The following is a 14,172-nucleotide window of genomic DNA, read 5'->3' on the forward strand; positions in this document are numbered from 1 at the left end:
TGCCTTCTTTTTCTTTACCAGGGCCTCAATATCCTTCGATAACCAAGGTTCCCGAAACCTGTTAGCCTTGCCTTTTATCCTAACAGAAACATACAGTTTCTGTACTCTCAATATTTCACTTTTGGAAGTATTCAGTCTAGACCTGTAGTTCTCTACAATTTCCAGAAAGTTCTTGTATCTTCATTTATGAAGGCAGACACAAAATATTTGTTTAACTTCTCTGCCATTTCTTCATTCCTCAATGAAGAGATGGCAGAGAAGTTCAACAAATACTTTGTAAGGGACCATGTTCACGTTGAGGTATTTTCTGATTTACTCATCTATAAGCTCCTTCATCAGTCCTTCTCTTCCTCTCCAACTGCTCCCATGTTCTACCTTCCCTCTCCTTGTCAGTACCTCAGTCCTCTGCTGACCTAGAGTCATAGAGCACTGCAGCACAGAAACAGGCCCTTCGGCCCATCTAATCCATGCCAGTTTGGTTTCCTGCCTAGTCCCATCTACCTGCACCCGGACCATATCCCTCCAAACCCCTCCCATCCATGCACCTATCCAAACCTCTCTTAAATGTTACAATTGAACCCACATCCACCACTTCCGCGGGCAGCTCGTTCCACACTCGCACCACCCTCTGAGTGAAGAAGTTCCCCCTCAGATTCCCCTTAAATATTTCACCTTTCACCCTAAACCTATGACCTCTAGTTCTAGTCTCACCCAACCTGAGGGGAAAAAGCCTGCAGCATTCACCCTAACTATACCCCTCAATTTTGTATACCTCTATAAGATCTCACCTCATTCTCCTGTGGTCCAGGAAATAAAGTCCTAACCTATTCAACCTTTCCCTATAACTCAGGTCCTCAAGTCCCGGCAACATCTGTGTAAATTTTCTCGGCACTCTTTCAAGCTTATTGATATCTTTCCTGTAGGTAGGTGACCAGAACTGTACACAATACTCTAAATTTGGCCTCACCAATGTCTTGTACAACTTCAACATAACATCCCAACTCCTGTACTCAGTGCCCTGATTTATGAAGACCAAAGTGCCAAAAGCTCTCTTTACGACCCTATCTACCTGTGATGCCACTTTCAAGGAACTATGGATCTGTATTCCCAGGTCCCTTTGTTCTACCGCACACCTCAGTGCCCGACCATGTGTAAGTCTTACCCTGGTTTGTCCTCCCAAAGTGCATCACCTCACACTTGTCTGCATTAAATTATCAGCCATTTTTCAGCCTATTTTCCTCACTGGTCAAGATCACACTGCGAGCTTTGATAGCCTCTCTTGCTGTCCACTACACCCCCAACCTTGGTGTCATCTGCAAATTTGCTGATCCAGTTTACCACATTATCATCTAAGTCATTAATAATGGACCCAGCACGATCCCTGCGGCACACCACTAGTCACAGGTCTCCAGTCAGAGAGACAACCATCTACTACCACTCTCTGGCTTCTCCCACTAAACCAATGTTGAATCCAATAGACCCCTTCATCCTGAATGCCAACCATTCACTGTGTAAGTCTTACCCTGATTTGTCCTCCCATCACCTCACACGTGTCTGCATTAAATTCCATCTGCCATTTTTCAGCCCATTTTCCCATCTGGTCCAGATCACTTTACAAGCTTTGATAACCTTCCTCACTGTGCACTACGCCCCCAATCTGATAGCTTCCCAATCGTCAGGATGACCGTGTTTTCTTTTAACCCCACCTTTAACTTCACTGGATAAATGGGGCTGGTCCACTGATCCTAATGAGGTTTATTTGCCTGTTGATATATTTTAGTTGCAAACAACATACTCATTCTTTGAATATTAACCATTGCTTGCTTACAGTCATACCTTTCAATTTTGTTTTCCAGTCTAGCACAGACAGCTCACACCTCACGCCTTCGTAAATTGATTTATTCAGATTTAAGATCCTGTTTTCAGGTCGAACTAACATTAATTTTAAATAAAATTCCGTTATATTACTTCACTGTTCCCTAAATGCCCCTTAACCACCAGTTAACCCTTTCTCATCCGGCAACACTCAACCTAAAACAGCCTGTCCTCTTGTCGCCTCCTCTGCTGACCTCGGACTCAATCCCCTGTCCTCACCGCATGCTTCGAACCCCCGCACCACCATCCCCCGCACCACCACCACTTCCATCCCCAGCACCACCACCTCCATCCCCCGCACCACCACCACTTCCATCCCCAGCACCACCACCACCTCCATCCCCCGCACCACCACCACCTCCATCCCCCGCACCACCACCACTAATTTGGTTTGCCCAATCTATAGGCAGATTAAAGTCTCCAGAATTATTGAATTACCCCAGTTACATGTCCCTCTAATATCCTGCACCACCACTACACACAATCCCAGCCATATTTTCTGCCCCTTGCTGTTTCTTAGCTCAATGAAACTGGTCCTACACGATTATCTGATCTCAGACCCTGAGTGTGTGACCAAGGCCTGTCACACTCTGAAACTTCAGCATCCAACTCCTTTCATTTGCTTCTCTCTTCTAAAAGAATGTTTAATTCTCATCCTTGGTCAACCTGAAACAGCCAGTAGCTCCTGCCCATTTATTTCTATTTTGCATTAATTCAGCCCCAAACAACGTCTGCCCATGAAGAGCCTTCAGTTTTGACGTTGTCCCATTTCCCCCTCTGTCTCCCACTGGAGGTAGACTTGTCTGCACATCCCTGGTTACCGACACCCATCTCACTGCCTGCACTATCGGTTTCTCCTTCAACTTTCGAAGCATCCCTCACCAGACCCCTGCCCTCTCACTATTTAATAACTCATCTACTGCCCTGGTTATTTTATTTACTAGGATGCTGGTTACAAATTGCAGCCCTTTTCCTGCACACCAGCCTCTGAACTACACATTCAGTTAAAACATAGAACACACAACAGTACAGCGCAGGAACAGGTCCTTTGGCCCACCATGTCTGTGCCGATGATGATGCCAATTTAAACTAATCCCATCTGTCTACACGTGGTCCATATCCCGCTATTCTCTGCCTGTCCATGTGCCTTCTGCACGTTGATATCATACCTGCTTCCACCACCTTCCCCGGCAGTGTGTTCCAGGCACCTGCCGCTTCCTGTGTCAAGAAATCTCCTTCAGACTTCCTCCTCCCACCTTAGACTTATGCCCTCTAGTATTTGACATTTCCACTCTGGGGAAAAGGATTACTCTGTCTAATCAGCCCACCAACCTTTTCATTCAAACCATTGATGTACATCACAAACAGCAGAGGTCCCAGAACTGATCCTGCGGAACACCACTACTCCCAGACATCCAGCCAGAATAACTCCCTTCCACCACTACTCTCCGTCTTCTACGGCCAAGCCAAGTTTGAATCCAGTCCACCAAGTCACCGTGGATCCCATGTACCTTAATCTTACCACCATGATGGACCTTGTCGAATGTCCACTGCCCTACCCTCATCAATCATCTTCATCACCTCCTCAAAAAACTCAGTCGCTTGTAAGATGTCATCAACACACAAAGTACTGGAGAAACTCAGCTGGTCAGGCAGCATCTATGGACAGTCGATGTTTCAGGTCAAGACCCTTTATCCTGACTGGAAAGAAACAGGGGAGGTAGCCAGTATAATAGGTGAAGGGGTGGGGTAAGAACTGGTTGATGATCCACGATCTTCCCCCCACAAAGCCATGCTGACTGTCTCTAATAAGTCCATGCTTATCTAGATGTGAGTAGGTCCCATCCCTAAGAATCTTCTCCAGTCATTTCCCTACCACTGACGTCAGGTTCATCGGCCTATAATTTGCTGGATTATCCCCATTGTTCCTCTTAAACAAAGGATCAACATTGACCCTTTTCAGGCAACAGGGCTCCCCCGCACTGTAGAGTCCTCACCTGTATCCTCTTCATTCCCTGCACTTCTGCTCTCACCCCAGACAGTTCCTCTGGCCCTTACCTTTCAACCACCAGCCCATCCGTCCAGCACATCATTCTTTAACGTTTCCACCACCTACAAAGTCATTCCACCACCAGTCATATCTTTCCCTCCCCACCCCTTCCTGCTTTCCACAAGGACCACTCTCTCAGTGACTCCCTGGTTCACTCATCACTCCCCGGGCACTTTCCCCTATAGCTGTAGCAGGTGCAACACTGTCTCAACACCTCCATCTCGGAACCTGAACGGCCCTTCCAGGTGAGGCAGACATTCACGTGTACCTCCTCCAACCTGCTCTACTGCATCTGGTGCTCCCAATGTGGCCTCTTCTACATCGGTGAGACCAGGCAACTGCTCTGCCGAGCACCTGCGCTCTGTCCGCCATGGCTGTCTGGAGCTCCCGGTTCCCAACCGTTTGAATCCCCCTCTCCATTCCCACACTGACCTGTCTGTCCTCTGCCCCCTCCACTGCAGGAGTGAGACCAAACATCAACTAGAAGAACAGCACCTCATGTTCCACCTGGGTAGTCCACAGCTCAACAGCATGAACATTGAATCTCCAACTTCAGGTAAGGTGCTTCCTTTCTTCTGATCGTCTCATGCCCTAAAGCACACCCCTTTCTTCTCAAACCCCTTCCCCACCTATGACCTCCCGCCCCCGTCACGATTTCCACATCCCTCCCCCACCTGACCATCTGCCATCAACCCCACCTCACCTGGATCCACCTATCGCTTGCCAGCTCTTTCTCCACCTGCCCCCAGCTCTTTATACTCTCCCCTCTACTCTTTCAGTCCAGATACAGTGTTGACTGTCCACTTCCCTCCACACACACTGCCTGACCCACTGAGTTCCTCCAGCAGCTATTTTTTTTGCAACAACATTGGCCATTCTCCAGAACTCTGGGACCTCGGCTGTGGCTAAAGAGCAAGGCCAGCAATCTCTTGACTCTCAGTGACTTGGGATAGATCCCATCAGTTCCTGGGGACTTATCCACCTTAATGATCTTCAAGAGACCCAACACCTCCTCCTCATTGATATCAGCTTGCCCTAGAACATCAGCATACTGATGTCACTGATCTCACTGTGGCCTTCTCCCTGGTCAATACCGATGCAAAGTAGTTGCTTAGTACCTCGTCCACATCCTCTGGCTCCCTCCTTTGTCCTTGAGAGATCCTACCCTCTCCCTAATTACCCTTGTTTTTAATGTATGTATAAAATGCCTTGGGATTCTCCTTAATCCTACTTGCCAAGGACATTTCATGGCCCCTTTTAGCCTCCTAATTCCCTGCTTGGTCATTTCTGCTTTCTTTATATTCCTCAAGGGCCCTGTCTGATTATAAAGAACATCAGAAGATAGCGGGGAAGAGAAGGCCTCTCAGAGTCTCAATGTTTACCAGGTGGGCAGTGGCTCAGCGGGTAGAGCCACTTCCTCACAGCTCCAGAGACCCCGGGTTCAATCCTGACCTCCAGTGCTGTCTGTGTGGAGTTTGCACGCTCTCCCCATGACTGCACCAGGGGCTCCAGTTCCCTCCCACATCCCAGAGATGCGCGGCTTGGTGAGTTAATTGCTGTAAATTATCCCTGGTGTGTGGATGGTCGGTGGTCAGCATGGACTGTGTGGGCCGAAGGGTCTGTTTCTGTGCTGCATGACTGAAAATGTGACCATGGTTGACCTGCCCCAGGCCTCATCTCCTCTGCTGTGCCAGTTCTCCATCGCCCTTAATTTCCCAGTCTTTCAAACATTTATCTGGTTCCTCTCCGAGTACCCCTGGAGTAGAGGGTGCCAAAGAATTACAAGAAGTTCCTGCACTCGTCTACTTAAATGACCACTCAATCTTGTAATTTTCTCCCCTTATTCAAGACTCTCCCCACTGGCAGAAACACCTCGGGACCTTCTATGTTTCAGTAGATTACCCTCATTCTTCTCAACTCCAAAGTGTATGGATCTAATTTCTTCAGCCACATGATAGGACAACCTTTTCATCCCAGGAATTTGTCCGGTGAGTCGTGGAATCCCTGCCCACTTCACCAGATGGAATGTGGAATTCAGCATCTTTATTCCAAGGTCCATTGTGACCACTAACAACGTGCGCTCACGCACACTGGACCTCAACTCAGTGAGTCTGGGGGAGACATCAGCCTGTGCTGCCCCCTGAGCTGGGACAGGCACCATGTATAACGTAAATACTCACTCAGTCAGGAGCCAGGTGCTCTGTACTTCTCCATCTGCTTGCTGGTCTATCTGGGCTGTGATGTCGGCCAAGGCTTGCTCGAACATCCCAGGCTGAAAGAACATGAAGAGAGCACCGGCATTGGTGATAGTTTGGTGACAGAGGCCGGCTTTACCCAACCACCTGCAAGTCAGGCCAGTATTCTGTGTACAGATAGATCCCAGGAATGGCTGTCAGCTGAGGGCCAGTTGATTTCTGGTGGTTTGGGCAGTGATCTCACACAGTGACACAAGTGAACAGTTACTGGCTCGCTGAAAGTAACTCCTTTGAGGGGCAAGTTTTTCCACACTTGGCGTTGGGGATCTGCAATGAACTGCCAGAGGTGGCGGTGAAGGTCAGTACAATGACATTGTTAACGAGGTGCTTGGACAGGTACTTGGGGCGTATAGGGATAAGGGGCTAATGTGAACAAATGGGTTTCATGTAATGGAGACACCAGAGACAGCAGCCGCTGGAACCTGGAGCAACGGACAACCTGCTGCGTGGACAAAGTGACAGAGGAGGGTCTGTTCCTGTGCTGCCTGTTTCTACCTTCGTGAGATTCTTTAAGGCACAAAATCCCAAAAGGGAAAGTCCTCCATTTTTGCGTGACGGGATAAAGCAGGAGTGTTACATCAAAGGAAAAGGCTTGTGATGTTATCAAACAGCAGTCAGCCTGACTGGGAGCATTTTAGCGCTCGACAAAGGAGGAGCCAGGAGGTATAGAAGGTAAGTGAGTGTGTGAAGATGGTGGGTGACACGTAGTGTGGAAAAATGTCAGGTCATCCACTTTGGTACAGAACAGGAAGGCAGAGTAGAACCATAGAACCACAGGACACTACAGCACAGAAAAACAGGCCATTCAGCCCTTCCAGTCTGTGCCGAAACATTATTCCGCTAGTCCCATTTACCTGCACCCAGTCCATAACCCTCCAGACCTCTCCTTTCCATGTATCTATCCAATTTATTCTTAAAACTCAAGAGTGAGCCCGCATCTACTACATCAGATGGCAGCCCCTTCCACAATCCCACCACTCTTTGAGTGAAGAAGTTCTCCCTAATGTTCCCCCCAAACCTTTCCCCTTTCACCCTAAAGCCATGTCCTCTCGTACTTATCTCTCCTAATCTCGGTGGAAAGAGCCTATTTGAATTAACTCTGTCTATACCCCTCATAATTTTGTAAACCTCTATCAAATCTCCCCTCATTCTTCTGCGCTCCAAAGAATAAAGTCCTAACCTGTTCAATCTTTCCCTGTAACTCAACTCCTGAAGACCCGGCAACATTTTAGTAAATCTCCTCTGCACTCTTTCAATCTTACAAATATCCTTCCTGTAGTTAGGTGACCAGAACTGCACGCAATACTCCAAATTTGGCCTCACCAATGTCTTAAACAACCTCACCATAACATCCCAACTCCTATACTCAATACTTTTGATTTATGAATGCCAGGATGTCAAAAGCCTTTTTTACAACCCTGTCTACCTGTGACTCTATTTTTAGGGAATTATGTATCTGAACTCCCAGATCCCTTTGTTCCTCCGCACTCCTCAGTGCCCTACCATTTACTGTGTATGTCCTACCTTGATGTGTCCTTCCAAAATGCAACACCCCACACTTGTCTGCATTAAATTCCATCTGCCATTTTCTGGCCCATTCTTCCAGTTGGTTCAGATCCCTCTGCAAGCTTTGAAAGCCTTCCTCGCTGTCCCTAATGCCTCCAATCTTAGTGTCATCAGAAAACTTGCTGATCCAATTTACTACATTATCATCTGGATCACTGATATAGACAACAAACAACAATGGCCCCAGCACAGATCCCTGAGGCACACCACTCGTCACAGGTCTCCAGTCTGAGAAACAATCATCCACTACCACTTTCTGTCTTCTCCCACACAGACAATTTTGAATCTAGTTTACAACCTCTCCATGGATACCTAGTGTCTGAACCTTCTGAACTAACCTCCCATGTGGGACCTTGTCAAAGGCCTTACTAAAGTCCATGTAGACAACATCCACAGCCTTTCCTTCATCTACTTTCTTGGTAACCTCCTCGAAAAACTGTACAAGTTTCATTAAACACGATCTACCACGCACAAAGCCATGCTGACTATCCCTAATCAGCCCTTGGTTGTCCAAATACTTGCATATCCGAGTACTCTTCGATGGTGAGGTACTGGGAGAGGGACCTGACTGTCCTTGGACACAAGTCACTGAGAGCCAACATGCAGGTGTATTAAGTGTATTGGTATTGGTTTATTATCGTCACTTGTACCGAGTTACAGTGAAAAACTTGTCTTACAAACCGATCATACAAGTCAATTCATTACACAGTGCAGTTACATTGGGTGAGTGCATTGATGTAGTCCTTTGAGAATGTTTGGGTTTGCAGCTACACAGGGCCTCACCAAGACCACACCCAAAGGATTGTGTACAGTTTTGGTCTTCGTACTTGATAAGATTGCCACGGGGGGGAGGTTCACCAGGGCCACTCCGGGGGTGCTGGCTTTGCCAGGTGATTACACTGGGGGTTTGGAAAAATGAGCGGCGATCTCCCTGAAACTTACAACATTCTTATGGGGCTCGACAGGCTTAATGGACTTTGGAAAGTCAAGTTCCAGCAGGAAATATAGAGTTTGACCGTAGACCCTAAGGAGCATTAATGTGCAGAGGGACCTTGGACTGTGTCCATTGTTCCCTGAAACACCAGGTAGACAGTTCAGTGAAGAGGGTGTGTGGCATGCTTGCCTTCACAGGCCAAGGCACTGAGTATAACACCTGGGATATCGTTGAAGCTGTACAAAACATCGGTCAGACCTCAATTGGAGCACTGTGAACAGTTCTGGTCACCACACCATGGGAAGGATGTGGTAGCGATAGAGAGAGTGCAGAAGAGATTCATCAGATGCTGCCAGGAATGGAGGGCTGTAGATTCAAGGAGAGATTGGATCGGCTGGGTGTGTTCTCACTGGCTGAGAGGTTGATAAAATTATGAGGGGCATAGATAGGAGGGATACCGGCCTAATGAGGGCAAACGGGTTTAGCATAGATAGGCATCATGGTTATCACAGATCAGGTGGGCTGAAGGGCCTGTTCCTGTGCTGTACGTTTCTCTGATTATACACTGAGAGGAGTACTTCTCTGTTGAGAGTAGAACCAGGAGTCACGGGCTCAGGAGCAGGCCTTCGGGGTGGAGAAGAGGAGTGTTAACTCCACACACCTAGAGGGTGATGAACCTTGTGACCTGCCCTGGAGGGATGAGCTGTCTCAGCCGCTGAGTTCATACAAACCTGAGACAGAGATTTCTGCACAGTAAGGGGATTGAGGTAACCTCTGTGACACCTTTGTCACACAGCATTAGAGCAGGGCACACAGTGTGGTGTGACCGAGGATCACCCTCACTTCTGCTTTGAAGGGTTGAAGAATCAGGAGGAGAGCACTCAGGCCTGTTATTCATCATGGTCACAGCTGAAGTTTTACCCCACATCATTCAGCAGGACTGTCCCCATATCCCTCAGTCCCTCCATAGCCATATCCTTTGATTCCTCTTCTGAATGAACTCATGGCCAAGCCTCAGAAGCCGTCCAAAGGAAAGAATTCTAAAGATTCACCGCACTCTCAGTGAAGAAAGTACTCATCTCAAACTGAACCAGCCTACAGCTCATAGTGACCCCTGGTCCTCATCCCCCAGACAGGGAAACGTTCTCCCTGCACTCAGCCTGTCAGGCTAGCCGGGAACTTTGCAAGTTTCAATTAGGTCTCCTCTTATTAGAACATCAAACACTACAGCACAGTGCAGGCCCTTCGGCCCACAATGTTGTGTTGACATTTTATCCTGCTCTAAGATCTATCTAAACCTTCCCTCCCACATTGCCCTCCCATTTCTCTATCATTCATGTGGCTATCTAAGAGTCTCTTCAATGTCCCTAATGTATCTGCCCCCACAACCTCTGCCGGCCGTGCGTTCCACGCATCCACCACTCTCTGTGTAAAAAACTTACCCCTGACATCTCCCTTACACCTTTCTCCAATCACCTTAAAATTATGTCCCCTCATGTTAGCCATTGTCACCCTGGGAAAAATTCTCTGACTGTCCACTCAATCTATGCCTCTTATCATCTTGTACACCTCTATCAAGTCACCTCTCATCCTCCTTCTCTCCTAAGAGAAAAGCCCGAGCTCGCTCAACCTATCCTCATAAGACAAGCTCTCCAATGCAGGCAATATCCTGGTAAATCTCCTCTGCACCCTCTCTAAAGCTTCCACATCCTTCCTATAATGAGGTGACCAGAACTGAACACAATACTCCAAGTGTGGTCTAACCTGAGTGCTATAGAGCTGCAACATCACCTCGCGGCTCTTAAGCTCAATACCCCGACTAATGAAGGCCAACACACCATACACCTTCTTAACAACCCTATTGACCATCATGGCAACCTTGAGGGATCTATGGACCTGGACCCCAAGATCCCTCTGTTCACACTGCTAAGAGTCCTGCCATTAACCTTGTATTCTGCCTTCAAATTTGATCTCCCGAAGTGCATCATTTCACACTTTTCCAGGTTGAACTCCATCTGCCACTTCTCAGCCCAGCTCTGCATTCTATCAATATCATGTTGTAATCTACAGCAACCTTCTATACTATCCACAACGCCACCAACCCTTGTATCATCAGAAAACTTGCCAACCCACCCTTCCACATCCTTATCCAAGTCATTTATAAAAATCACAAAGAGCAGGGGTCCTAGAACAGATCCCCGCAGAATACCACTGGTCACTGACCTCCAGGCAGTATATGCTCCATTTACCACCACCCTCTGTTTTCTATGGGCCAGCCAATTCTGAATCCACACAGCCAAGTTACCCTGGATCCCATGTCTCCTGCCTTTCTGAATGACTCTTCCATGAGTAACCTTATCAAACACCTTACTAAAATCCATGTACACCACATCCACTGCTCTACCTTCATCAATGTTCTTTGTCACATCCTCAAAGAATTCAATCAGACTCATGAGGCACAGCCTGCCCCCCACAAAGCCATGCTGACTGTCCCTCATCAGCCTACACTTCTCCAAATGCCCATAAATCCTGCCCCTAAGAATCTTCACCAGTAATTTGCCCACCACTGAAGTAAGACTCATTGGTCTATGATTCCCAGGTTTATCCCATTTCTTAAACAAAGGAACAACATTTGCCACCCTCCAATCATCTGGAACTATTCCTGTGGCCAGTGAGGATGCAAAGATCATCGCCAAAGGTGCAGTAATCTCTTCCCTCGCTTCCCATAATAACCTTGGATATATCCCATCCAGCCCTGGTGACTTATCTATCCTAATATTTTTCAAAAGTTCCAGAACATCCTCCTTCCTCACTTCGACATGCCCTGGCATATCAGCCTGTCATATGCCATCCTCACAAATGTCAAGGTTTCTCTCTCTGGTGAACACTGAAGCAAAGTCTTCATAAAGACCTCACCGACCTCACCTACCTCTTCCAACTCCAGGCACACGTTTCCTCTTTTATCCCTGTTTGGTCCTACCCTCACTCTAGTCATCCTCCTATTCTTCAAATTTGTGTAGAACGCCTTGGGGTTTTCCTTAATCCTACTCGCCAAGGACTTCTCATGCCCCCTTCTAAGTCCATTCTTAAGCTCCCTCCTGGCTACCCTGTACTCTCTAGAGCCCTATCTGATCCATGCTTTCTAAACCTTAGGTAAGTTTCTTTCTTCCTCTTGACAAGATATTCTACGTCTCTTGTCAACCACGGTTCCTTCACTCTACCATCTTTACCCTGCCTCAATGGGACAAACCTGTCCAGAACCCCATGCAAGTATTCCTTAAACAACCTCCACATTTCCGCTGTGTTCTTCCCCAAGAACATCTGTTCCCAATTTACGCTCCCAACTTCCTGCCTAATAGCATCATAATTCCCCCTCCCCCGGTTAAATACTTTCCCATATCGTCTGCTCCTATCCCTCTCCAAGGCTATGGTAAAGGTCAAGGAGTTATGGTCACTGTCTTCAAAATGCTCTCCCACCAAGAGATCTGAGACCTGATCAGGCTCATTACCTAGTACCAGGTCCAGTATGGCCTCTCCTCTAGTCGGCCTGTCCACCTACTGTGTCAGGAATCCTTCCTGGACACACCGAACAAACTCCGTCCCATCTGTCCCCCTTACACTAAGGAGGTGCCAACCAATATTAAGGAAGTTGAAATCATCCATGACAACAACCCTGTTATTTTTGAATCTCTCCAAAATCTGCCTCCCGATCTGCTCCTCAGTGTCTCTGCTGCTATTTGGGGGGGGGGGGGGGGGGGGGGGTCTGTAGAATAGTCCCAATAGAGTGATCACTCTATTCTTCTAAAGTCTGAGAAGACAGTGAAATAGGCATTCGTCCAGCTTGCCCCTCTTGTCCCACTCACCTCTGATGTTCTCCCCATCCCGAGTCTCTGCAATTCCCTTCCCCTGCTCCACAGAGAACTGACCCACTGTGAAGAAATGTTCCTGTCACACGCAGGATACTCTGCCCACAACCTTCATTCCATGTCCTCTGGTCACCAAGCCTCCTGCCCCAGTAACAGCTCTTCACTAATGCTGTCAAATCCCCTCCCTGTAATTAAATCTTCCTGGAATCTTCTCTGCTCTGTGAAGAACCCAAGCCTGTCGGTTCTCCCATGGGTCCCCCTCCCCTGACTCTTCCAGTCAATCCCACCCCATCCCCACTCAGGACTGCGAAATACAAGTTGGAGGCAGATCCACAGCTGGGACCAATCAGAGAGTTAGAGACGGGGGTCCCATCCACTGGCTGGCATCTCTCCCAGCTATTGACAGTTACAGTCCAGGCCACCCTGAACCCAGGCCATCCCTGACCCAGATCACCCCTGACCCAGGCCATCCCTGACCCAGATCACCCCTGAACCCAGGCCATCCCTGACCCAGATCACCCCTGAACCCAGGCCATCCCTGACCCAGATCACCCCTGAACCCAGGCCATCCCTGACCCAGGCCATCCCTGAACCCAGGCCATCCCGAAGCCAGGTCACCCCTGACCCCGATTACCCGGAGCACGAAGAATTTCCTGAGTCTGGACTCCCGCAGGACGAGGGCAGGTTCCGGGCTCGCTGCCGCCTTCTGCTCGCTCTCGCCCGGGACGGCCGGGCTCTCGCCCGGGACGGCCGGACTCAGCCCCGGTGTCGGCGACTCGCCTCCATCCCGGCCCGACGCCATGGGATCCCGAGCAAAGCGATTCAGAGCTGGGAAGGTCCACTTGTCCCACGGCAGAGCCTGGTCTACAGGTGATGCCCAACAGGTGATCCCGACAGGTGGGTCTGCCCCCACAGGTGCGTCTGTCCCGGGGTCCCGACAAGTGAGTCTGTCCCGACAGGTGGGTCTGTTCCGACAGGTGAGTCTGTCCCGGGGTCCCGACAGGTGAGTCTGTCCCGACAGGTGAGTCTGTCCCGGGGTCCCAACAGGTGCGCCCGGAGAGTGCCGGTCGAGTACAGGAGGGGCACGAAGAGCGGATGAGCTGGTTGTTTGTTCCTGGACCGTCTGTTTCCTGGTTCCTGGTTCACTTCAGGGCGGGACAGCCCGGCTGAGGCGTGACTGCCGCCACCGTCCGCCCACGGCCGGGATCTGGAGAAATGGGGCGGGTCGCTGTCACATCTGCAAGCGGTGAATACATCCAGAGCAGAGGAGGGGTGGAGGTGAACGGTGCGAACACCCAGCGGTTCAGGCAGCGTGTGTGGAGGGAGTGGACTCCACCCTGGAGCTTGTTCCCTGACCTCTGCACCCGTGCTGTGGCTGCCACATCCCAGGCCCTCTCTGCTCCTTATGCAGAAACCGGCCCAGCTCGTCCATGCTGACCAAGGTGCCCATCTATGCCAGTTTGTCCCATATCCACCCCCCCCCCCCCAACCGTCCGGATCCATGGACCTGCCCAAGTGTCTTTTAAGTGTTGTCACTGTACCCACCTCCTCTTGTTAACCCGATTTTGAAGTCCCACTTCCGTCTGCTGTAAATCACACAGTGCCACAGGTTAATTCAAACGCGTT

At 49.2% G+C, this 14,172-nt stretch overlaps 1 protein-coding gene across 1 annotated transcript in view; it reads right to left on the bottom strand.

The window, feature by feature from the left end:
• tprg1 (tumor protein p63 regulated 1) overlaps positions 1-13,696 on the bottom strand; it is a 31,822-nt gene extending 18,126 nt beyond the window's left edge. Inside the window, exons 1-2 of the mRNA XM_052017884.1 lie at positions 13,181-13,696; positions 6,106-6,197 (exon numbers count right to left, since the gene is read on the bottom strand). Coding sequence (XP_051873844.1) covers positions 6,106-6,197; positions 13,181-13,348 — 260 coding nt within the window. The 5' untranslated portion in view covers positions 13,349-13,696. The remainder of the gene's footprint in view (positions 1-6,105; positions 6,198-13,180) is intronic.
• Between the last annotated feature and the right edge of the window lie 476 nt (positions 13,697-14,172).

This window comes from Pristis pectinata, chromosome 6 (assembly GCF_009764475.1).
Source record: "Pristis pectinata isolate sPriPec2 chromosome 6, sPriPec2.1.pri, whole genome shotgun sequence".
Taxonomy (NCBI): Eukaryota; Metazoa; Chordata; class Chondrichthyes; order Rhinopristiformes; family Pristidae; genus Pristis; species Pristis pectinata.